Source organism: Trichechus manatus, unplaced genomic scaffold (assembly GCF_000243295.1).
Source record: "Trichechus manatus latirostris isolate Lorelei unplaced genomic scaffold, TriManLat1.0 scaffold00244, whole genome shotgun sequence".
In the NCBI taxonomy this organism is placed as follows: Eukaryota; Metazoa; Chordata; class Mammalia; order Sirenia; family Trichechidae; genus Trichechus; species Trichechus manatus.
In genome coordinates, this window is record NW_004444180.1 from 2,492,088 (window position 1) to 2,516,998 (window position 24,911).

At 54.5% G+C, this 24,911-nt stretch overlaps 1 protein-coding gene across 1 annotated transcript in view; it reads left to right on the forward strand.

Annotated features, from left to right (window-relative positions):
* Positions 1–24,911, forward strand: part of KCNQ1 (potassium voltage-gated channel subfamily Q member 1) — a 379,201-nt gene that overhangs the window by 41,912 nt on the left and 312,378 nt on the right. Inside the window, exon 16 of the mRNA XM_004389436.2 lies at positions 24,014–24,104. Within this exon, the coding sequence (XP_004389493.1) occupies positions 24,014–24,104 (91 nt within the window). The remainder of the gene's footprint in view (positions 1–24,013; positions 24,105–24,911) is intronic.

A 24,911-nucleotide genomic window follows, 5' to 3' on the forward strand; every position in this document is an offset into this window, starting at 1 on the left:
GGGTCAGCGAAAAAGAGGAAGACCCTCAATGAGATGGATTGACACAGTGGCTGCAACAATGGGCTCAAGCATAACAATGATTGTGAGGATGGCGCGAGACCGGGCAGTGTTTCGTTCTGTTGTACATGGGGTCGCTGTGAGTTAGAACCGACTCAACAGCGCCTAACAACGAGAACATATGGTCACTATGAGTTTCTGTGAATAGTGGTGGGATAATTTGGAAAAAGAGAGAGGTGATGGTTGCACGTGATGAACATAACCGATGTCACTGAACTGTCCGTGCAAGAACTGTTGAGTTGGCTGAGATTTTGTTATACAGTCATGTGTCGATGTCCACGATACATTCTGTTAAATAAGATGTTATGTGATTTGGATGTTGTGCGAACACCATCTTATGTACTTAGCAAAGCTACGTGAGATACCTTTTGTTTCACTTCCAGATCGATACTTCGCCTTTGCCTCTTGCTGCTGTTATCACTAGCCTGGTTCTGCTGCGTTTGGGAGCCATGATGTACTTCACGGGTATATTTTCGAAAGAAAATTCAGCAGAGAGATAACGCTACAACTCTCACGAGACACACAATACACGAGATTGGATGCTGCTGCCTATGAGTCGAAGCATAGCGTTATATGGTAAACTATTTGTAAGTAGGGAGAGTTCACGTTAAAAAAATGATAGAAAGTACAGTACATACAGAAAGCAGCAGCACAGGTGTTTATCATGACTATCAAGATGTATGTATTATAGGTTATACGTGTACTGTACCAATTTACGCCTGGCAGTGCGATTGCTTTGTATTCAAGGAAGCTGTTGCGTTTGCTACGTCCAGTTATGTCCATCAATTGCCATTCTCCTATCAGGATTCTGAACTCTCTCATAACCTTAGGGGAACACAGACATGTATGCAGCTGGATGTTGCCCGAATGGACATTATGTGGCGCACGACCGTATCTATTTTTACCACAATTTAAAAAAGTGCAAGGAAGACTGAAGAGCTCTTTGGAGTAAAGGAGACGGGAGAAACAGGATAACTAAATGAACCCGTGGTTCCCGTTAAATCCTGGACTGGGAAAACGAGGGCACCGAAACCACCATTGGGGTCATCGATGACATTCGAATCTGGGCCATGCGTGAGAGGATTAGAATCGGTGCCAATTTCCCGATTTTGACAACTGTGCTGTGGTTATTTACAGAAGGGAATGTCTTTGTTCCTAAGAATACACATCGAAGTAGTTATCACAAAACAGGCGTGGCGTCTGCAATCGACTCTCAAACGGTTCAGAAAAAAATAACAGCGGGGGTGGAAGAGAGGGAGTGGGATAAATCAGGAAGTAGGGCAGTGTAAACCGTTGGTGAATCTGGGCAAAGGGTGTTTGGGAGTTCCTTGGACTATTGTTGTATCTTTTCGGGGAGCGTGAAGTTAAATTGCGTAAGAAAAAAGTCACTCACTGTAGCTGCAGGAGGGCAGAGTCTCCTTCCTGCTTAGACACCCGTTGACAAGACACTTGACATCGCTGGTCCCGATCAGAAGCACATGATGATTCCTCTAGCTGCCGGAAAAGCCGCCAGTTATCTCCTTGCTAATTCATACCAAGATGTTTTTAGATAAGTTTTTCTGATGACCAAGCTCAGAAATGCTCATCACGGAACATTTAGAAACTTTGCAGAAGGAATTAAAGTTACTCCTTGTTCCACATCCCGTCGATGCCTGCTGTTGGGGGATTTCCAGTCTCTCTCTCTCTTTTTTGGTTAATTTGTACATGCGTATGTCTTGGTTGTCTAGTGCTGCTATAACAGAAACACCACAGGTGGAGGGCTTTCACAAACAAAATTTACGTTTTCACAGGTTAGGAGGTTAGAAGTCTGCATCCAGGGCACGGGCACTAGGGGAAGTCTCTGTCGGCTCTGGGGGAAGGTCCTCGTCTGTTTTCAGCCTCTCTGTTCCTTGGTGCCTTGGTGGTCTTCACGTAGCGTGGCATCTATCTTCCCCCATCTCTGCTTCTTACTTGCTTGTTTCATCTCTTTTTACATCTCGAAAGAGATTGACTTAAGATGTACCTATGCTAATATTGTTCATTAACATAACAAAGAAAACCCATTCCCAAATGGGATTATAACCACTACAGGAGTTAGGATTTACAACACATATTTTTGGGGGACACAATTCAATCCATAAGAGTGTGCACGTGGGACCAATCCCTGGCGAAGGACATTGTGCTTGGTGAAGTAAAGAGTCAGCGAAAAAGAAGAAGACCCTCGATGAGATGGATTGACACAGTGTCTGCAACAAGGGGCTCAAACCTAGCAACGATTGTGAGGATGGTGCAGGACCGGGCAGGGTTTCATTGCCTTACGCACAGGGTGCCTATGAGTCAGAGCTGACTTGACGGCACCTAACAACAACGTGTGTGGATGTACGTATGTGCGTGCATGTGTTTTTTCTAGGTCACTGTGTGTGTGCCTGTGTGTGTTTGAGGGTGTGTGTGCAGGTCCACGGCTAGACCACTTCCCTCCCAAGCTGTGAGACCATTTGCTTAAACCATCTGTACCTCAGTTTCTTCATCTAGGAAATGGGCATAACGAGAGCGCTTGCCTTCCATGGGGGTTTTGAGTTTAAACGAGCCAGTTGCACCGGTGCTTAGGTTAGTGCCAGCTCAGAGGAACACTCAGCGGAGGCAGCCGCTAATACCACGCGCGTTATGTATCATACCATGGGCACACTTGTGTGAATAACTGGTGAAATGAGGATGGAGCTAGAAAACTCATTTGCATCTTTTTATCACTTGATGTATCAGGAACACTTCCCCCACTGTCCGTTCTTTTGTCAAATCATGAGTTTTGGTGGCTGAGTAGTGATCCCGGTATGTTACTGAACGTAACTTATTTGACTCTTTCTCTCTTGTTGACAACTGAGCTATTTCCTCTTTTGCTTTTATAAATAGCACTGTGATGCAAATCCTTCTACATTCATTTTTGCCAGGAACTCAAGATTATTTCCTTGGGACACATTTGCAGGAGAGGGCCAAGAAGACCGGAAGTTCTCTGTTGATGCGCCTCTGACACCTTTAGCAAATCTACCTTTCACTTCTGTGCTAGACGCCGCTCATTTTTGTTGTTGTTGTTGGGTGCCGTCAAGTCAGTTCCCATTCATAGCGACCCCGTGTACAACAGAACGAAACACCGCCCAGTCCTGCGCCCTCCTCACAATCGTTGTTATGCTTGAGCCCATTGTTGCAGCCACTGTGTCAATCCATCTCATTAAGAGTCTTCCTCTTTTTCGCTGACCCTCTACTTCACCAAGCATGGTTTCCTTCTCCAGGGACTGATCCCTCCTGATAACATGTCCGAAGCACATGAGCTCACCATCCTCGTTTCTAAGGAGCATTCTGGCTGTACTTCTTCCAAGACAGATTTGTTCGTTCTTCTGGAAGTCCGTGGTATATTCAGTATTCTTCACCAGCTTTCGCGTGCAGATGAGGCGATTGAAAACACCATGGCTTGGGTCAGGCACACCTTAGTCCTCAAGGGGACATCTTTGCTTTTTATCACTTTGAAGGGGTCTTTTGCAGCAGATTTGCCCAAAGCAGTATGTCATTTGATTTCTTGATTGCTGCTTCCACAGATGTTGATTGTGGATCCAAGTAAAATGAAATCCTTGACAACTTCATTGTTTTCTCTGTTTACCACGGTGTTGCTTACTGGTCCAGATCTCCGTTCCTAAGTGCCATTCTACAGCAAAAGGATCCAAGGTTCCTTGCAGACAGGGCTGATTTCAGAGCTGGGGCAAGGAAAATACACTGCAAGCCTGGAGCATGACACCATCTCTAAAGCTATCAAATGTTTATCATAAAAACCCTTGGCCATTTCTGTAAGGCAAAAACCTGGTTGTTGCATGCCTTCGAGTTGATTCTGACTCACAGCAACCCTACAGGATAGAGTAGAGCTGTGCATCGTGTTTCCTAGGCTGTAATCTTTATGGGAGCAGATCACGGAATGACTGGTGGGTTAGAACTGCTGACTCTTCGGTTAGCAGCTGAGCGCAAACTGTTTGCCCCATCACGGGACCACCAGAACCCACCCCTTGGCCAAAAAAAAACCCAGTTGCATCGAGTCTATTTTTGACTCATAGTGACCCCATGTGACAGAGCAGAACTGCCCTGTAGGGTTTCCTAGGCTGTAATCTTTACAGGAGCAGATTGCCAGGTCTTTTCTCCCATGGAGCCGCTGGGTGGGTTTGAACCACTGACCTTTCTGTTAGCAGCCGAGTGCTTAACCATTGCACCACCAGGGCTCCTTAAGGCAAAAATAGCACCTCTTTTTTAAATGAAAGGAGCTTGGTGGCACCATGCTTAAGCTCTTGGCTGCTAACTGAAAGCCACTCAGCAGGAGAAAGATATGGCAGTCTGCTTGTATAACAATTACAGCCTTGGAAACCCTGTGGGGCAGTTCTACTTTGTCCTGTAGGGTTGCTATGAGTTGGAATTGACTTGACGGCAATGGGTTTTCAAACGAGATCCCCACATTGCATTCACCTGTTGCGGCTCCTTAGTCCCCTCTGGTCTGTGATATTTTCTCTGCCTTGTCTTTCATGACCTTGGTGTTTGTGGCAAGTACTGGTTGGCTGTTTTTCAAAATGTCCCTTGATCTGGATTTGTCTGATGGTCTCTCATGATTAGATGGAGATTATGCATTTTTGGCAGGAACTCCAGAGACGCAGTGGTGTGTTCTGAGAAGTGCCTCATATGAGGGCTGTGACGTCGCTGGGTCTCATTACTGGTTGTTTCGACCTTGATCATTTGATGAAGGCGGTGTCTACTGGGTTTCTCCACTGTAAGTTTACTGTTTCCCCTTTGTAATTAATAACCTGGAGATACTTTGAGGAATTGCAAATGTCCTGTTTCTCCTCAAATGTTCACCTGTTGACTTGGGCTTTCACTGGTGGGCCTGCTACAGTTATCGCTGCGGTGTGTCTAAAGACCAGTTGCTGTCGAGTGGATTCCAACTCACAGCGACCCTATAGGACAGAGTAGAACTGCCCCATAGTGTTTCCAAGGAGTGCCTGGTGGATTTGAACTGCCGATCTTTTTGTTAGCAGCCGAGCTCTTAACCACTGCACCACGATGTTCCACTTCCCTCTCTCCTTCTATGGTATTCATTGAAACTCTTCTCTAGAAAGAGCCCTGGTGGCACAATAGTTAAGAGTTCGACTGCCAACCAAAAGGTTGGCAGTCCAAATCCACTAGCCGCTCCTTGGGAACCCTGTGGAGCAGTTCTGCTCTGTGCTATAGGGTCACGATGAGTCGGAATCAACGGCAATAGGTTTTTATTTTTTCCTTCTCTAGTAAGAGTTGTCCCTTCTCCTGCATTTATTCATTCAGTGATTTATTTCAGTATGGTCTCATGGACATTTACCTCACTCCATGGGTTGTGATCTGATACTAGCGGATTGCATTGTCCCTGGTTTAGACATTGGGAGCTCATTCTGGTGGGCTTCTGTCAACAAGCCCCTGTCTTTTTTTCTGAGCACTTCCTTACTTTCTGGTGCCACAAGATATTCCGGGCTTGAATTGTATTTTCCTTGCCCCGGCTCTGAAATCAGCTATGTCTCCAAGGAACCCTGGTTCCTTTTGATATAGAATGGCACTTAGAGACCAAGATCTGTGTGCTCGGTGTGCTCATTGTTACGAGGGTATCACTGCTTCTAGGCCCTCTCATGGGACAGATCTAGGGAACATATATGTATCCACGAATCCAGCTCCCACCCTCTGCACACCTATGCTTATTTTTATATCTATCTACCTGTGCATTGATATTAATGAAGACACGAAATCAAACCAGTGTCTCCAAGTCCGGTCCAGCACCCCAGGGTCCATTCTGTACTGAACACCTTTCTTTAGCTGTGAGAACCTGGCTGTCCATGTACTGATTATGTATTCAACCCTAGTAGACACAGAAGTTGTTACACAAAGGTTGCTATCCCATACCCTCTGGATTTACCACTAGGCACAGTGTTTGTGCTGAGTTCTTCCTGTCTCTTTAGCCTTACAGTATGCTGTCAAAAAACAGTTTTACACAATTGCTTGTTGTTATTGTGTGCCGTCGAGTTGATTTCAACTCATAGTGACCCTGTAGGACAGAGTAGAACTGCCCGGTAGGGTTTTCTCGGCTGAAATCTTTGCCGGATAAGGTCACCAGGTCTTTCTCCTGTGGAGCCACTGGGTGGGTTTGAGCCACCGACCTTTAAGTTAGCAGCTGAGCACTTAACCACTGTGCCACCAGCCCTCCTTCCACAGTTACTTAGGACATGTCTTTTTTTCCCCACCCCCTTCAGTGTACTCTGATTATATTGTTCACTTATAATACTCTTGTGTTTGTTACTGTCTGTCATGGTGTGAATTATGTCCCCCAAAGAATGTTTGTATCAATTTGGCTGCGCCATGATTCCCAGAATTGTGTGGTTGGCCTCCATTTTCTGATTGTAATTTTATGTTAAAGAGGATTAGGGTGGGATTGTAACACCACCTTTACCCAGGTCACATCCCTGATCCAATGCAAAGGGAGTTTTCCTGGGGTGTGGCCTGCACCACCTTTTATCTCTTGTAAGAGATAAAAGGAAAGGGAAGCAAGCAGAGAACTGGGGACCCCATACCATCAAGAAAGCAGTGCCTGGAGCAGAGCGCGTCCTTTGGACCGGGGTCCCCGCGCAGAGAAGCTCCTAGTCCGGGGGAACACTGAAGAGAAGAAGGCTGACAGAGAGAAAAAGCCTTCCCCTGGAGCTGACGCCCTGAATTTGGACTTTTAGTCTACTTTGACTGTGAGGAAATAAACTTCTCTTTGTTAAGACCATCCACTTGTGGTGTTTCTGTTACGGCAGCACTAGATGACTAAGATGTTGTTTGTGTTCCATTATGGATGCCCCCACATCCTGATTGGTTTTCACTGTTTGCTTATTTTAGGGGGACATGAAGGCATGTGAACATTACTATGGCTTAGAGTCAGAGCTATACATAAAGATAGACTCAGAGAAGTCTGGTTTCCTCCTCATCCCTGCTCCCCGTTCCCACTCCCCACTTCTTCTGTAATCCCTTTCTGCTTACAAGAAGGGAAACGCAATTTAGATTCTCTTCTGCATTTACTTTTCTCACTTAACCATGTGCTGTGGAAATCACTCTATCTCATCTCCTGCGTTCTTTTCCACAGCTGCATAGTGCTTCCTGGTGTAGGGGTACCCTAGTTTATTCAGCTACTCTCCTATTTATGGGAAATGAAGTTGTGTCCAATATTTTGCAGTGACAAACAGCGCTGTGATGAATGTTGTTAGGTGCTGCTGAGTCAATTCTGACTCATAGTGACCTTACGTACAACAGAATGAAACCCTGCCCGGTCCTGCACCATCCTCACAACCGTTATGCTTGAGCCCATTGTTGCAGCCACTGCGTCAATCCACCTTGTTGAGGGCCTTCCTCTTTTTCACTGACCCGCTACTTTACCAAGTATGTTGACCTTCTCTGGGGACTGATCCCTGATGGTAACATGTCCAAAGTACGTGAGATGAAGTCTTGCCACCCTCGCTTTCAAGCAGTATTCTGGCTGTACTTCTTCTGAAACAGATTTGTTTGTTCTTCTGGCAGTCCATGGTATATTCAATATTCTTCGCCAACACTGTGATTCAAAGGTGTCAGTTCTTTGGTCTTCTTTATTCATTGTCCAGCGTGCATATGAGGCGATTGAAAATACCATGGCTTGGGTCAGAGGTACCTTAGTCCTCAAGGTGACATCTTTGTTTTTTAACACTTTAAAGAGGTCTTTTGCAGCAGACTTGCCCAGTGCAATGTGTCGTTTGATTTTTTGACTGCTGCTTCCATGAGTGTTGATTGTGGACCCAAGTAAAATGAAATCCTTGACAACGTCAATCTTTTCTCTGTTTATCATGATACTGCTTATTGGTCCAGTTGTGAGGATTTTTGTTTTCTTTATGTTGAGGTGTAATCCATACTGAAGGCTGTGGTCTTTGATCTTCATCAGTAAGTGCTTCAAGTCCTCTTCACTTTCAGCAAGCAAGGTTGTGTCATCTGTATATCCCAGGTTGTTAATATCTTCCCCCAATCCTGAAGCCCTGTTCTTCTTCATATAGTCCAGCTTCTTGGATCATTTGCTCAGCATACAGATTGAATGGGTATAGTGAAGGGATACAACCTTGACGCACATCTTTCCTGACTTAAACCACGCAGTATCCCCTTGTTCTGTTTGAATGACTGCCTCTTGATCTATGTACAGGTTCCTCATGAGCACAGTTAAGTGTTCTGAAATTTCCATTCTTTGCATTGTTATCCATAGTTTGTTGTGATCCACACAGTCGAATGCCTTTGCATAGTCGATAAAACACAGGTAAACATCTTTCCGGTATTCTCTGCTTTCAGTCAGGATCCATCTGACATCAGCAATGACATCCCTGGTTCCATGTCCTCTTCTGAATCCAGCTTGAATTTCTGGCAGTTCCCTGTCAATTTATTGCAACTGCTTTTGAATCATCTTCAGCAAAATTTTACTTGCGAGTGATATTAATGATACTGTTCCATAATTTCCGCATTCGGTTGGATCACCTTTCTTGGGAATAGTCGTAAATATGGATCTCTTCCAGTCGGTTGGCCAGGCAGCTGTCTTCCAAATTTCTTGGCATAGACGAGTGAGTGCTTCCAGTGCTGCATCCATTTGTTGAAACATCTCAATTGGTATTCCGTCAATTCCTGGAGGCTTGTTTTTCACCAGTGCCTTCAGTGCAGCTTGGACTTCTTCCTTTAGTACCATCGGTTGCTGATCATATGGTTGAACGTCGACCAATTCTTTTTGGTATAGTGACTCTGTGTATTCCTTCCATCTTCTTTTGTTTCTTCCTGCACCATTTAATATTTTCCCCGTAGAATCCTTTAGTACTGCAACTCAAGGCTTGAATTTTCTGTTCAGTTCTTTTAGCTTGAGAAATGCCAAGCATGTTCTTCCCTTTTGGTTTTCTAACTCCAGTTCTTTGCACATTTTGTTGTAATACATTACTTGTCTTCTAGAACTGCCCTTTGAAATCTTCTGTTCAGCTCTTTTTACTTCATCATTTCTTCCTTTCACTTAGCTACTCTACATTTAAGAGGAAATTTCAGAGTCTCTTCTGACATCCATTTTGGTCTTTCTTTCTTTCCTGTCTTTTTAATGACCTTTTCTTTCTTCACATATGATGTCCTTGATGTCATCCCATAACTTGTCTCCGGTCATTAGTGTTCAATGTGTTAAATCTATTCTTGAGGTGGTCTGTAAATTTGGGTGGGATATACTCAAGGTCGTAATTTGCCTCTCATGGACTTATTTTAATTTTCTTCAGCTTCAGCTTTGAACGTACATTTGAGCAACTGATGGTCTCTTCCACAGTTGGCCCCTGGCCTTGTTCTGGCTGATGAAATTGAGCTTTTCCATTGCCTCTTTCCACCGATGTAATAGATTTGATCCTGTGTATTCCATCTGATGAGGTCCATGTGTATAGTAGCCATTTGTATTGTGGAAAAATGGCATTTCCAATGAATAGGTTGTTGGTCTTACAAAATTCTATCTGGGGTCTTTTCTGTCACCAAGACCATATTTTCCAACTACAGATCCTTCTTCTTTGTTTCCAACTTTCACATTCCTACCACCAGCTATTATTAATGCATCTTGATTTCATGTATGATTGATTTCAGACAGCAGAAGTTGGAAAAGACTTGTTTCCTTATCTTTGGTATTAGTGGAGCCCTGGTGGCACTGTGGTTAAGAGCTTGGTTGCTAACCGAAAGGTCAATAGTTGGAATCCACCAGCTGCTCCTTGGAAACCCCGTAGAGCTGCTCTACTCTGTTCTGTAGGGTCTACAGGGTCGTTATGGGTTGGCACTGACTTGATGGCAACAGGCTTTTTGGGTTGGTATTAGTGGTTGGTACGTACATTTGAATAGTCCTATTAACTGGTCTGCCTTGTCGGTCCGTGGTTATTATCCTATTCCTGACAGTGTTGTACATATACATTTATGTATTGTCTGAAGTGTGACCTCAGGATAAATTCCAAGAAATATGACTGCTGGGTGGAAAGCCAGGTGCATATGTAGTTTGGATAGGTGTGACCAGAGCTCCCGCAGAAGGATCGGACCAGTTTGACTTCCCATCAGCAGAGTGTGAGCAGGCCTGCTGTGCCAACAGAGTGTCCAGCAGCCCATCGTCATGCTTCTGTCTTTTCCAGCCTCACAGCTGAGAAATGACGTCTTGGCATTGCTTTAATTTGTGTTTGTCTAATTATTCCTGAGTTTGAATAATTTTATATGTCTGAGGGTCAATAACATATACATATATGTGTGTATACACACACACTCTTATGGGTAGAATTGTGTCCCCCTCCAAACATAGGTTGAAGTCCTAGCCCTGATGCCTGTGAATGTGACCTTGTTTGGAAAAAGGACCTGTTTTTTTTTTTTTAAATAATATTTTATTTTGTTTTTGGTGAAGGTTTATGCAGCAGTTTATGTCCCTGTTCAACAATTTCTACACAAGCTGTTCAGTGACAGTGGTTACATTCTTCACAGTGCATGAAGGTTCTCATTGTTTCTGTTCTGGTTGTTCTGTTGGAAAGAGGGTCTTTGAAGATGTTATCAGTTACTATGAGGTCACACTGGACTAGGGTGGGTCCTAACCCGTCTGAATGGTGTCCTGTAAAAGAGAAGAAGGTACATAAAGGGACAGAGGAAGGACATCCTGCTGTGCTGCAGCTGCAAGCCAGGTATTGCTGGCAAGCACCAGAAGCTGGGAGACAAGGGGAGATCTTCTCCCGGAGCCTTCGGGGGAGCCTGGCCCTGCCAACCCCTGAATTCAGATGTCTAACGTCCAGAACTGTGAGAGAACGCACTTCTGTTGTTTAAATCACCCGAAGCGTGGTGCTTCGATACACCAGCCCCAGGAGACACACGTGCACACATGCACACGCATGCACACACTCACACGAACGTGTGTACGCATGCGTGTGCACACCCTCACACGCGCACACACACGAACATACATGTACACATACACGCACACGTGCACACACATGTACACGTGCTCAGATGTTCACACGTGAGCTGTCTATTCATGCCTTTTCCCAACTTTTCTATTGGGGTTTTGGTCCTGTGTCCTTCAATTTTTAAGAGTCTTTTCCCTCCGGGGCTGTCACCTGTGAGTGTGGTGAGATGTATGCTGGGAACATTTTCTCCCACCTGGGCAGGAGCCCTGGTGGCGCTGTGATTAAAACACTCGGCTGCTAACCAAAAGGTCAGCGATTCGAACCCACCAGCCACTCTGCGGGAGAAAGACGCTGCAGTCTGCTTCCGTAGAGATTACAGCCTTGGAACCCCTAGGGGGCAGTTCTCCTCTGTCCTGTGGGGTCTTCGTGAGTCAGAATTGATTCAACAGCAGCGGGTGGCGGTGGCGGGCAGGCGCCTTTCAACTTTGTTTGTGGTGCCTTTGCCACGAGACCATCTTGGATGGTGGTCGGATGAACAGTCTCTGTAAGTGGTGGTTAGAGAGCCCTCCCTACACCCAGGTTAAAGGGGGTTCACTATGTTTTCTTCCAGAATTTGGGGCTTTGTTTTTTACATTCAGCGCCTTCATCTATTGGGTTTGCCCTTGTGTGCGGCGTGAGGCACGACCTGAGTTAATCTTTCTCCAAAGTGGCCGCCCAGGCCCCTGCCTTACCCGTCTGTCTCCACCCCACTCCCTTGTACCTTCACAGGGTCCCTCTGGCTTGAGGTGGGGGGCAGGGAGACTGTCAGGTTGCGGCTCCTGGAGGGGGCCGGGGGCTGGTGGCGACTTGCTCTGGGGGCTGGAATGACGGTAAGACATAGACTGCCAGAGACAAGAGTGTTTGCTGGTGGATGGGATGGTGGGGGGATGGATCAGAAGTGGAGGATGACACTCAGGTGTTTGCCTGAGTATCTGGTCGAAGTAGGTTCCATTTTGGCGACGGGGAAGATCTAGGGTCAGGGTGGGATAAGGAACCCGTTTGGGACATGCAGTGTGAAGGCTTTGGTCAGACAGCCAGGCGGAACATCGAGAGGACCACAGGGCCCCGGGCAGGAGCTCAGAAAGGGCCTGGCGGCGTCACTTGTTGGCGACGTCGTGTGTAGATGGCAGATGCCTGGCTGGGGCCACCCCCGGAGCCCGAGGGGTGGAGAGGAGGACAGGGCCAGGCTGGGCAGGCGGGGAGCCAGCAACGGAGGTGGAGGGCAAAGCGAGGCCCCCAGAGGGCACACTCGGGGGCAAGAGGAGGGTTCACGGTGTCCAGTGATCAAGGGGCTGTTGGGGTCCAGGGTCTTGGCACTTGCTTTGGGCTTGGCGACGTGGGGCCGTGGTCTCATTCCCCATGCACGTGCGTGAGTCTGGGTCTCAGCGAGCCTGGCCTGGGCTCCCTGTGCCCTGAGCCCATGCCCACTTCTAGAAGCTGTGGTCCTTGGCGTCAAGAGGTGTCTCTGCCCTGGCCAGATGTGGAGGGAGGCCAGGAGGATGTGCCCGGCTCTTCTGGGTACAGGCAGGAAGCAGCTATTTCTGCGCAGGGTCCTGGGCAGTGACAGGGCAGGGCATGCTCTGGGGACAGCTGTGGCCGGGTGGCCTGGTGTGGGGATTTCTGTCTGGTTCTCCCTCCCCTCGGCTTATTCCTCCCTCCTCAGAGGGCAGCTCTGTGGCTCTGGGCCAGGAGAGCCTCCGAGGGGAGGAAGCTCCTGCCTGCCTTGGGCACATCCTAGCATTGGCTTTGCTCTCCTGCCTCTGTGGTGGGTGCCTGGACGTGAGGCGGCCCGGCACGGCCCAGCACCCCCTTCCCTTCTGCAGATCTCGGGACTGCGCCTCAGATGGGGCTGCTGGTCCAGGAGGCGCTTCATGATCTCACCACTCAGGGCCCTCCCCGCCCCTCCCTCCCTGCCCACACCCTGGCCTCCAGGCCACCACACCCCGCTACTTGTCTCCTGGGGTGGCCGAACAAAGTGCCACCAAGTGGGTGGCTCGTCGGAACAGAAATGCATTGTCTTACGGTCTGGAGGCCACAAGTCTGAATTCAGGGTGTCAGCCGGGCCTTGTTCTCCAGGGGAAGATCCCTGCTCGTCTCTCCTGGCTTCCAGTGGGCCCGGGTGTTCCTCGGCTTGTGGCTGAAGCATTACCCGTCTGTGCCTGTCCGCACACGGTGTCTTCCTCCGTGTCTCTGTCTCTTCTCCTCTTTTACAAGGACACCACCCGGACGGGATGCGACCCAGCCTGCTCCAGCACGGCCTCGTGTTAACTGATTACATCTGCAAAGACCCGGTTTCCAAACAGGGTTTCGTTCACAAGATGTCAGCATGTCCTTTTGGGGACACGGTTCCATCCCTGATGCCTGCCTCAGGGCCTTTGCACACACTGCTTTCTCTGCCTGGAATGTCCTTTCCAGCTCTGCTCCAGCCTCGATCTCGCCGTCCCCTCTACAGCAGCCACCCAGTTGCTCCATCTGCCTCAAGCTGACCGCAAGCTCAGTTGTCCTGTGTGTTTGTGTTCGAGTTGACCCCTCTCTCCTCTCTGTGTCTGCCCGGTCTGTCCCCGTCTCCCGAGAGTCTGTCCACTGCCAGGCCTGTCGGCGTGCTTCCTGGGGAGCACAGCAGCAGGTGAGGGCCCTGAGTTGGGTGTGGTGTGGGCTGGCTTTCTCCAGGGGTGGGGGGTCGGCCGGCGCCTGGAGAGGAGGAGGCCCTGGGGACGGGGCACAGAGCGCGGGCCATTCTGAGCGCCTTGGGAGCGCCTGGGGGCTGATCGAGGGTGGGAGTTGGCATCAGCAGCTCCCCGTTTCTAAACCTGGATATAAATCCCCCAGTCAGCATCCGGGTGGGCTGGGCTGGGGAGCAGCTGCTTTTCTGGGACCCGATTTAGCCGAGTTCTAGCCACTGCCGGGCCTGGAAGCTTTTGCAGTGAACAGTGGCAAATGGGTGCTGGGCAGGAGCGACGACCACCTCCCGTGGCCAGGGCTGTGCTGCCGTGTGGCAGCTCAAGGACGCGGGGGTGCTGCCCATCCGCCCAGCCCCCCGCGTTGGGTAACTGGTGAGGGGGAAGTGGGAGGAACACCAGTGGCCAGGCCCGTCCTGCTGCGCCTCAGCCACCTCCTCCTCCCGGCTCCAGCGGCGCTTGGTTTGGTGAAGGCTGGGCACGGTTTCAGGGGCCTGTGGAAGTCTGGTCCAGAAAACCCCTGCAGCCTTGCCCCAGGCTCAGGGAAGGATGGCACCCCCAACCCACCCTGGGACCTGGCCCTGTACCGCCCCACCCCGTGAAGGCAGTGGCTGAGCCGGGGGCATGGCCTAGCAGAAGGGACCCTCGCGTCCCCCCAGGCCTCCTCCTCCTGCTCGTTTGAGTGGCAAACCAGTGCGCTCGCGGGCAGAAGGCACGGCTCCAAGGGGACGGGGACGGGGCGTGAGCCCGGGATGGAGGAAGTGGGCGTGCATCTCGGGCCAGCTGGAGAAAGAGGAAGCAGTGCTTCCTGCTGAGACCTTTCCGAGTTGCCGCTGCCCCGGGTGTGAGTTGGGTCTTGTCCAGGGATGAGGATGGGACGCGCCAGTGACAGCACCTCCCGTGTGCTGCGGCCGGCAGGCGGGCATCTCCGTCACACCGTGTCCACACAGACACACCCAGCCATCCAGCCACGGCCCTGCCACCCGGTCAGTGCTGTGTCCTCATGGGCTCAGCTCCCCTCTCCTAGGCTAGCTGTGCCCCCTCCCCGACCCCACAGAGAGGGCACAGGCCTCATGCACCCTGTCCCCTGGGTGTGTCATGGGGACCCAAAGGCTCCGAGGCCAGCTGTGGGGCCGTCCCTGCCCCGCAGTGCTGCCTGGTCCCCAAGGGCTGTGGCGCTGGGAAGGATGGTGGGAAGGGCTGTGAACCAAGCTTCTGCCCGAGGCAGTGCGGGAGCTGTCGCCGTGTTCGTCCTTCCCGCCCCGCGGTGCCTCAGGCCCTTGCTGAGCCTCCGCGGTCCGGCCTGTCTCACAGCGGAGCTGGTGCCTGCAGGGGCCTCAGAGAAACCAGCCGAGCTGGGGTGATCACAGCCACCTTTAGTGAGCACGTGTGTCCTGTGCATTCTCCATTTCCCAGATGGGGAAACTGAGGCTCAGAGAGGATCCACAGCAGCCCTGGAGGTGTCAAGGGATCCCACATGTCCCCTGTAGTGGGGCCAAAGCCTGCTTTCTGCTGGAGACTGAATGACAGCAAGAAAGACTTAGGCTAGATGTGAGGGGGGACTTCCCCAGGTAGCGATGAGCCCCGAGCAGCACAGGTGCCCTGCAGTCACAGGTGGGTGCGTGGGCCTGGCTACAGCAGCCCCAGTGCGCCCGTGACACTCTCCAGCCTCCCCCCGCCAGGTCTGGCAGACCACCCGCCTTTCTCAGGCTTCGGGCGGAAGCGGCCCAGGGCCGAGAAGCCCGTGGACCCCTGCTCACCCTTGTTGTGCCGCCGGCCACACCTTCACACCCCAGAGGGCAGTGGTGGCACGGCGGCCCCACCCCGTCCTGCACCAGGCGAGGCCTGTGGAGGCCAGCTGATGTCCCCGGGCTGAGGCTCGAGTGTGGCGGACAGAATGTGCGCATGGGGTGGCCGGCCACCCTCACAGCCACCATCAGGGCCCACCAGGCCCTGATTCCGTCACAGAGAAGAGGATGTGTGCCCCCGGGCAGATAAGGCTGCTGCCTGTGGGTCACTTCAGCTTATTCTTGTGGCACCTTCTAAATATACTCTCCGAGGGGCTTTTATCGGCAACGGGCAGGCTGGCCTGGGGCCAGGTGGAGTGTGTCCGGCTTCCTGCGAGGACAGAGCCCGACACCCGGGTCCCTGCATAGGCCTGCCCCTCTGCCAGGCTGGCCTGACTATCTCTGGCCTCCTCTCCTGAGCACTCAGGCCCCACCTTGTGCCCAGTGCAGTGACCCAGGGGGACCCCTGCGCCACAGCCCCTGGGGTTAGCCCTCGGGGTTGCGTTGCAGTTTTCCCGCTGGCCATCAGGCACTGTGTGGCCCTGGGTGAGTCACTTGCCCTCTCTGTGTGTCCCCGTGCCCTCCTGTGAGTGCTGGGAGGCCAGCTGCTCAGGTGTGAGGCTTAGTGTGAGGTTTAATGCTGCTCGTTCCCAGCCTTCCCCACGCCGGGGCTGCGGCCCACCTAGCATGGGACCTGCTTGTACACAGATGTGGACCCAGCTCTGCAGGGGACACTGCTGTCGTCCAGTTGTGAGTGCACATGTGGCCCGGGCGTGGTACCGAGGGAGCAGCACGTGGTGGGCCCACGGCGAGGGCCGGGCGGTCTAGGTTCGGTCCGGGGGCAATCCTCACAGCCTGATGTTTGCATGTGGCGGTCATCCGCTCCTGATGGTATAGAAGCTCCTTACAGGACCATACACACGCAGGACACACACAGGGCACAGTTATAGACACACAGAGACAGACATACACACTCACACGGACAGATGGACAGATAAACCCAGACACACACACCCCCGCTCTCCCCAGCCCTCCAGAGCAAGGTGCTTCTCAAAGACAGTCTGGGCCAGGGGCCTGTGGGTGATGGCCGGCCACCTGCTGTCATCCGTGGTGTTTGTCGTCACAGCTGTGCCCCGCTGAGACCGTGTGGCCCACGGAGCCCCAGCTCTGTGTCCTCTGGCCAGAAGGTATGCCTGCTGTGGGCAGGGATGGGGAGGAGGTGGCCCCGAGTTTTGTTCACTGAGTGACTTTGTTCAACCTCAACGTTCAGACAGTCACTCAGCAAACACTCACGGAGCCTCCTATGTCCGGGCCGGCAGAGGGGACCCTCGGCTCTGTCGGGGAGATGGCTGTGGGCAGCGGTTCTGCCAGTGGTCTGAGGGATAGAGCGGGCTTTGTGGGGCTCAGCAGGGTGTCAAAAAAGCCCCTGGAGCCTGGTGAGGAGACCAGGCCTGCATGGGTGGGGAGGTGCTAGGAAGGTGGGTTTGGGTCCAGACTTCATTTGAGGGTCTGTCTGGGGGAGCTGGACGGGGTTTGCATTTTCTGAGGCCTGCTCCCACTGCCGGGTGGATGTTGCCTTGGAGCTGGGAGCCGGGTAGGGTCTGCCCTGAGAGGCAGGTGCAATCCTCGTGGCCGCTGGGGGGTGGCAGCAGTGGGGACCCAGAGAAAGGATGCGAGAGGGAAGGCCCCACACAGAGTGCCCTGGACCCCAGTAGGGCAGTCCCTCAGGCCCAGGCTGCTGCTTAAGCTCTTCGGGGTGGTGGACAGTGGGAGCTGGCGTTTGTGATGGTCTTCCACCAAAGGGTGGGCTGCCCCAGGGCCTCTGCCAGCCCCACCCAGGGGAGGACAGTGTCCAGGGGCCGGAACAGCATCACCCCGACACCCATCTGACATGAGGAGTCCCCACTATGAGCTTCTCGGAGTCTCCATTGGGGAGGGGCCCCGGGAGGTGGGCCTGGGTCCCCAGGAGGAAGGTACTGGAGCACCACGAGCCGCTTTCAACTGGTGGGGTGCCCATGTCTCACCACCCCCCCCATGAGCACAGCATCAGCTCATGACAGGCTATAGGGTTTTGGGGGGCCCTCAGCTTGGGGACCCCCTACAAGTGGTGTGTGGAGGCAGGGGAGCGAGGGGGAGGGCCCTGTTTCTCCAGCCCACCGGATCCCTTTCAGAAAAAGCGTCATTGGGGCCCGGGGGCCGGAGGGCCTGTCTCGTGTGTCGGGTGGGTTAGTCTCCTAATAGGCCCAGTGTTTAACGGACTGGCACACTCGGGCTCTCCCGAGACAATGGGGGCAGAAACCGAGCCTGCCCACCGCGCCCAGCACCCATTATGCTGTCGGGGGCTCGGATTGTGTTGCCCAACTGAACCTCTTAAGGAATGAGGCTCAGTGTGCTGGACAAGGCAGGGCACAAGGGGAGCTCGGGGGTGGGCGGGCAGGGCTACTGGGTCACCCCTGCGGCCCTCGGGGTCATGCCCTGATTCCGGCTGCCTGAGGAGGGGCATCCAGCCTGCAGTCCGGCGGGGGGCCCATGCTGTAGTGGACATCAGCAGATGGGGTATTGAGGTGTGATGGCCAGAGGGGAAGTAGGGAGACAGGACGGTGGCTCTTGTGGTCATCCTTGTGAGAGGGCGGTCCCTGGGGGCCAGGCGAGGCCAACTATTGCCCCATGGCAGAGTGGCTGAGGGCTCCGGGGCCAACGTGCCGTGTGGCCTCCCTGCAGAGGGGGCTGCCCAGTCTCGCCTGTGGCCCCAGTGTCATCAGGCATCCTAGTGGGACCCGGCCATGGCCCACAGCCACCTCTGTCCTCGTGGTCGTTCCTGGGGCCACCGTGACAAAGTACCACAAACTGGTGCCCTTAAAACAACAGAAATCTCTTCTGTCAGTTCTGGAGTCCGGGGGTCGGAAACCAAGGTGTCAGTAGGGCCACGCTCCCCCTGGAGGCCGGGGGAAGATCCTGTCTTGTCCCTTTCTGATTTCTGGTGGTCCCAGGCGTCCCCGCGCTTGTGGCCACATCACGCTAACCTCTGCGTCTGCCGTCACGTGGATGTCTTATCTTCCCCGTCTCTCATGAGCGTACCTGTCATTGGATTCAGAGATCACCCAGGTAATCCAGCGTGGACTCCTCTTGAGATGAGATCCCAATCACATCTGCAAAGACCCTTTTCCCAAATAAGGTCATGTTCACAGGTCCTGGGTGGGCATGTCTTTTGGGGAACCCCCATACCCCCTGCAGTCCCCGCACCTCTGGCTGCAGGGACAAAGGCTCAACTCAGGGCCGAAGCGTCATGAGCCCCCTCGCCCCCCGACTTGCTCCCTCGTGGAGCGAGGCAGCCTGGAATCTCGGGACACTGATGTGACTTTGCCGAACATCTGGGTGCAGCCAGCTTCCACCAGGGGGCTTTCAAGATAATTCTGCTTAAGAAAAAAAGAATCAGTTTAGAAAAAGATGTTGAAAGGAGCGTGGGCCTCACTCGGGGTGCAGGGCAGAGCCCTCCCTGCCCAGACTGGCACCCCAACCCGGTTCTGTCCTGCTGGGAGGCCATGGCCCAGAGTGGCACCAGCCTCTGGACTTGTAGGCATGTCCCACACTGACCCAGAGTCTCGGTGTCCTGCCAGTGGCAGTACCTGTGGTCCCCACTCCGGGGGTGCTTCTGGGGGCAGGTGGGTGGGCTCTGGGCTGGTCAACCTGGTCTGGGACGCGGGCCAGGTGGCCCCTTGCCCATGACGGTCCGCCCGGTGCAGACGAGGGCTCTGTGCACAGCTGCCATGGGGAGCGGGCGAGCATCCGGAACAGCCCAGGGCAGGCACCAGGTGCCTTGATGCCTGTCTCGGGCAACAATGCTTGTGTGGTGGTGGCCTGGGTGTTCCCTCCACCCGGAGGCTGACTGGGGCTGTGATGGGCTTGTTTTTTTCAAGATGTGGCAATGGTGAGGCCGCTGCCCTCAGGGAGTCCAGCCTCCCGGGGCGTGTCCATACCCCAGGCAGGGTAGCAGTGAGGCTCCGTGTGGGAACATTAAGAGGGTGGGCAGTGTGCCAGCCGGCCCCTGCCCTCACCCTGGCTTCCCAGCGTCTCCTTCCTGGATGGGGGGCTTTGAGGAGTTTTGGGTTTAGAACTTTTGAGTGTTAAGTCACACTCAAAACCCCACCTGCCTCAGCCTTAGGCTCAGCTCACAAACTCATCATCCAGCCAGCCCCTGGCCCGTCCTGCCCTCCATGGGGGTCTTCAGACACCCCTCTGCCACACTCCACACCCAATACCTCTGGGCGCTGGTACCGGCTGGAAGGGGCATTGCCTCTGTTTCGTTTTCAGGCATAACGCTTCTTCCAGACCGACAAAACCGGTACTCATGTAATTTTATATATCCCTATAAACCTGCAGATACAGTGTATCGAAAGTTCTCCAAAACGTTCTGGTAACGTGTCTAAACGTCACCGGGTTTCGGCCTTGGTCATGAGTGGCCTCGACCGCATGGACTTCCACGCTGGCACTCGAAGGGCGCCCACAACTGGCCATGTCTTCTCTGCGCGTGGAGCACGGAGTTCTCGGTGATACTTCTAAAGGCGGAAGTGTCCCAGGGTTGAATGATGCTTTTCCGTGGATGGGAAAGTCCCTCACAGAGTTTCCCAAAGGGGACGCTGCAGGCTGGTCCCGGCCTGTCCCTGAGGCACCTCGGGGGCCTGGCCTGGGCTGACAGAGCCGTGGAGAGGTCCAGCCAGAGCCCACGCAGGTGCAGAAGGGGAGGCATGCCACCCACCCCTTGCTCCCCATGGGGCCCGGCCCCTGGGTGGCCCCACCGTGACCCGACCTGGCAGGACTGCTGCACTCTTCCGCGTTCCTGCAGCCCTGGCAGTCACAGGTATGGGAATGATGTCCGATAACGCTCTGGGCGTCCTTCAGGGCCGCTGCAGTGATTGAGGCTCTGAGGCCGAGCTGCCAGCAGGCACAAGCAAGCATTGTCCCCAGGCCTGGCACTGTGCTCCGCCCCGCAGCGGCCTCCCCGGGAAGGCGGGCGGGCCCGGCGGCGCTCCGGCAGAGGTGGGTGTCTTTTTTCCCACCTGTCTCTCTCCACCCTGCCCTGCCTCCACACCCAGCCCGGGGAAACAGTCCAGCCCTTCTGCCCCCACGCCTCGATTTCCCAGCTCTGGGCGCCTGGAACGGGCTTCTCGCTGAGCCTGGTCGTGGAGCTGGGGAGGGGGGTGGCCAGCCTTGCAGAGACACGGGGGTGGCGTCTGGCTCCGTGGCTGGGCGCTCCCCAGCATCCCTGCCATCTCTGTGGGTCTGGGGTCCGCCCAGGACAGGGCTGAGTGAACACATGGAAGTGAGCGTGTTCTGTGATTCTTTCTGAAACTGGCACGAATGTTCAAGTACAGGAAGAACCGTCTGCCCTTGGAAAGCACGCGTGTCGCTCTTGACCGGCCCCAGACCCCTGACCCCGAGGGGATGTCTTCTTCGGCCAGCCCCAGGAGGGGCCCCCAGCCCTGCGTGGCTCCCCACCCCTCTAGTCCAGAGCCCTGGTGCCCACCCCTCCAGGCGCTTGGGGTGAAGACGCCCCCTGAATGCACACTCCGTCGGGGGCGGTCCAGGTCCTGCCACAGACCTGCCCTTACACGGTCTCCTGTAGCTGGTCCTTCCCTCCTTGGTGTGACTCTGTCCAGCATCTCCCAGTGGCAATAGCTCCACTCACCCCGGGTCCTTCGTGTCTCCTGAGCAGGGCCGGGTGTGAGGACGTGGGTGGAACCAGTGCTGTGAGCTCCTGGCCCCGTACGCGTGGCCGCGCCATGGAGCTTCACAGCCCCCACTTGGAGCCTGTGTGCTCCCTCACACCTGAGGACAGGTGTGTACACAGGGCAGGAGTGTCCCCTCCCTGAGCCTGGCCTCCGGGGGCCCTGGCTGAGCAGGGTGGGGACAGGACAACAGCCCCGTGTCTCCTCTGGCCAGCACCCACTTTGTTCCCTCCTCGGTTAGTCACCCCATCACCTCCGGGAGCTTTGGCCTCTTGGAGCCTCGGTTTCCCCCTCTACACCCCATGTGAGAACAGCATGGTCCTGACGCTGTGACCTTGAGGGGACTCGTGGGGACTCGTGTGGCTGTGGAGGCGGCTGTGGTCAGCCCCTGGCGTGGCCGCGCGCCTCCTCCGGGCACTTCCTGTTGCGGGAAGAAAGGACCTTGTTGTGTTGTCACAAAGCCCGCGGGTGGGGACGCTGTCGCACATTTTTACTTGAGGAGATGACGCCCCCCGCCCCGCCCGAGCTCATCCGAGGTCTCCCTGTGCATCCAGCCGGTGTCTGACTCCGGCCCCTGGTCACACATCCAACCGTACTACCATCCACAGCCTCCGAGCAAGCGGCCGTGGGAAACCAAGGCAGGAGTGTGCCCAGGGGCCTTGGCAGGGCGCCCGTGGGGTCTGGGGTCAGGCGTCCCAGCATCTCCTGCCTGGGCTGGCACCTGCCTGGTTCCTCTTGGCTGAGCTGGCCCGTTCTAATCCCTCTCTCTGCTTGCTGCAAATCAAAACACAGACGCACAGAGGATTAGCTCTGGGGCAAGGCGCAGCCAGGCTGCACAGGGGTCTGGGGTGGGGCCCCTTCCAAGGGTCCTGATGAAGACCCCGCTTACGCTGGACAGTGAGCTCCGTGTAGGACAAGCTGGTCCCTCCGCAGCCCCTCTGCCTGGAACAGCGCCTGGAACAGCGTCTGGGTGGATGGGCTCCTTCTGCAAGTTCATGTGCTTTGTCTCCCTGAGATCAGAGACTTTTGAGGGCGGGGGCTCCCCTCAGGGGCTATAATGATAGGGAGCTTTCCCCAGTACCCCTCCTGGTAGGCCCCATGTGGGGCAGGCAGTCACAGTGTGGGCTGTGAGGTCCCGGGGCCTGGAGTGCAGACAGGGAGCCCCGTCCTTTGTTGAGGCCAGCCTGGGAGGCCTGGATGTCCTGCCCGTGCCAAGAAGGAGGGACCAGCAAGGCTAGGGTGCGCCGAGTCCTGGGCAGCAGCCCTGTCGGCGTGCGGCGCACTGTGGCCCTCGGGGAGGGGCAGATTGAGCATCTTTTTGGGGGTGGAGTGTCACCTACCAAGACAGGAGGGTGGCCAGGATGAGGCTGGGGCCGTGGGGCATGGAGGAAGTGTCGAAGGGATGAAGGGGGATATCCAGGGCATGACCGCTGTGGCTGTGCCTCACGGCCACATTGTGACATCCTGCTGTCCTGTGTTGAGGACCTGCTGTGGGGGTGCTGGGGAGACCCTGGGGGCCCCCACACGAGAGGTGCCCTCCCCCCGGGCAGAAGGAGCCTGGGGCCACACCAGGGACACCACACTCCGTGAAAAAGGGCTGCTGCCTCGGGAGACAGGGCTGGTGGGCACTGCCTTCAGGGAATGTCCCTGCCTGTGACTCCTTCTCGCTATGATTCAGGGGGGCATTATTCAGAGCTTGAGGGGAACTCGCCGTGCCCTCCCTTTGACAGGCTGTATGGGGCGGTGAGGGCCAGCACCCTGCCCACATTTGGGCCAGACCCTGCCAAGGCCTGTGTGGGCATTTCCCATCCAAGGTTCTGGGCACCCCAGGAGCCACAGATGCTTGGTGACGCCCCATGTGCTGATGCAGAAGTTGAGGTCCCTGGCCTGTGGGTGGTAGTGTCAGGGTGCTCAGCCTGGGCAGGGGCTTCTGCGCCACCAGGCACCCATGCCCCCCAGGGGCCCTCTGTAGCTCTTTGGGGCATTTTGTAAAATCAGCTTTGTTGAGCCACAATCCACAGACCGTACAAGTCGCCTTTTAAAGGGACAGGTCAGTGGCTTTTAGCACATCCCCAGCTGTGCAGCCACCACTGTCAATTCCAGAACATTTCCACCACCCCAAAAAGCAGCCCCGTACCCATTAGCTATCACCCCCATCCCCCCAACCCCCTGGCACTCACTCACCTCCTCTGTGACGTGCTTCTTCTAGGTGCCCGGGAAAATAGGAACACCCCGACCTTTGTCCCTTCGTGTCTGGCTCATTTCACTCAGTGCCGTGTGTTCAGGGTTCACCCATGCTGTAGCACGCGTCCTGCTGACGGGTAGACGGCACGCGTCCCACTGTGTGGCTAGACGGCATGCGTCCCGCTGTGTGGCTAGACGGCACGCGTCCCGCTGATGGGTAGACGGCACGCGTCCCACTGTGTGGCTAGACGGCACGCGTCCCACTGTGCGGCTAGACGGCACGTGTCCTGCTCTGTGGCTAGACAGCACGTGTCCCATTGTCTGGATAGACAGCTGGGTTCTGGCAGCATTTTAAGTTCTCCCACCTGCCACAGGAGGAGATGTGGTTCCTGCTGGGTCGGGGCCGAGGGCGGTGGGGTGGCCCCCAGCTCAGCCCTCCGGTTGTATGCCTTCAGCGGGGGCAGCACCTCCCTGCAGGCCGTTGGAAGGATCGCCGTGGTGGGGTCAAGGGCTGGGTGGGGCCGGCTCCGAGGGCCGCTTCCTGGGGTGGGCAGAGGGAGCGCGGGGGCTGACCGTGTGCCCCTGTCTTGCAGCTTCCTCATCGTCCTGGTCTGCCTCATCTTCAGCGTGCTGTCCACCATTGAGCAGTACGTCACTCTGGCCACGGGGATCCTCTTCTGGATGGTATGTGCAGGCGGGTGGGGCTTCAGGTGGGTGGGCCGTGACACGGGGGTCACAGCTGTGTTTTGCCTGAGGGTGGGCGTCTTAGTCATCTGGTGCTGCTATCCCAGAAATACCACAAGTGGGTGGCTTTAACAAAGAGAAGTTTATTCTCTCACAGCCCAGTAGGCTAGAAGTCCAAATTCAGGGCTTCAGCTCCAAGGGAACGCTTTCTCCATTGGCTCTGGAGGAAGGTCCATGACATCAGTCTTCCTTTGGTCGAGAAGCATCTCAGCGCAGGAACCTCGGGTCCAAAGGACACGCTCTGCTCCTGGCAGAGGTATGAGGTTCCCAGGTGTCTCTGCTCGCTTCTGTCTTTCATTTCTCAAAAGAGATTAGATTAAGTCACTATCTAATCTTGTAGACCACATCAGTATAACTGCCGCTAAGCTAATCCATCTTATTACATCATAGTGATAGGGTTTACAACACATAAGGAAATCATATCAGATTACAAAATGGTACACAATCGTACAACCCTGGGAATCATGACCCAGCCAAGTTGACAGATTATTTCTGGGGACACAATTCAATCCATGACAGTGGGACAGTGCTGCCTGGCCTCTCCCCCACTGGGGATGACCCTGCTGTCCTGCCCCACACACGCCCCTGCTGGCTGGCATCTGGCTCTGGGACTCAAGGTGTGGGGACCCCTTGGGCCCTGGGTCCGCCCCAGGGCACTGAGAGGTCCACCATGCCAGGCCACCCTGGATGTGCAGGTGGGCCGGGAGGGTTGAAGACTAAGCAGAGCCTGGGGCAGGGCGGGCTGGG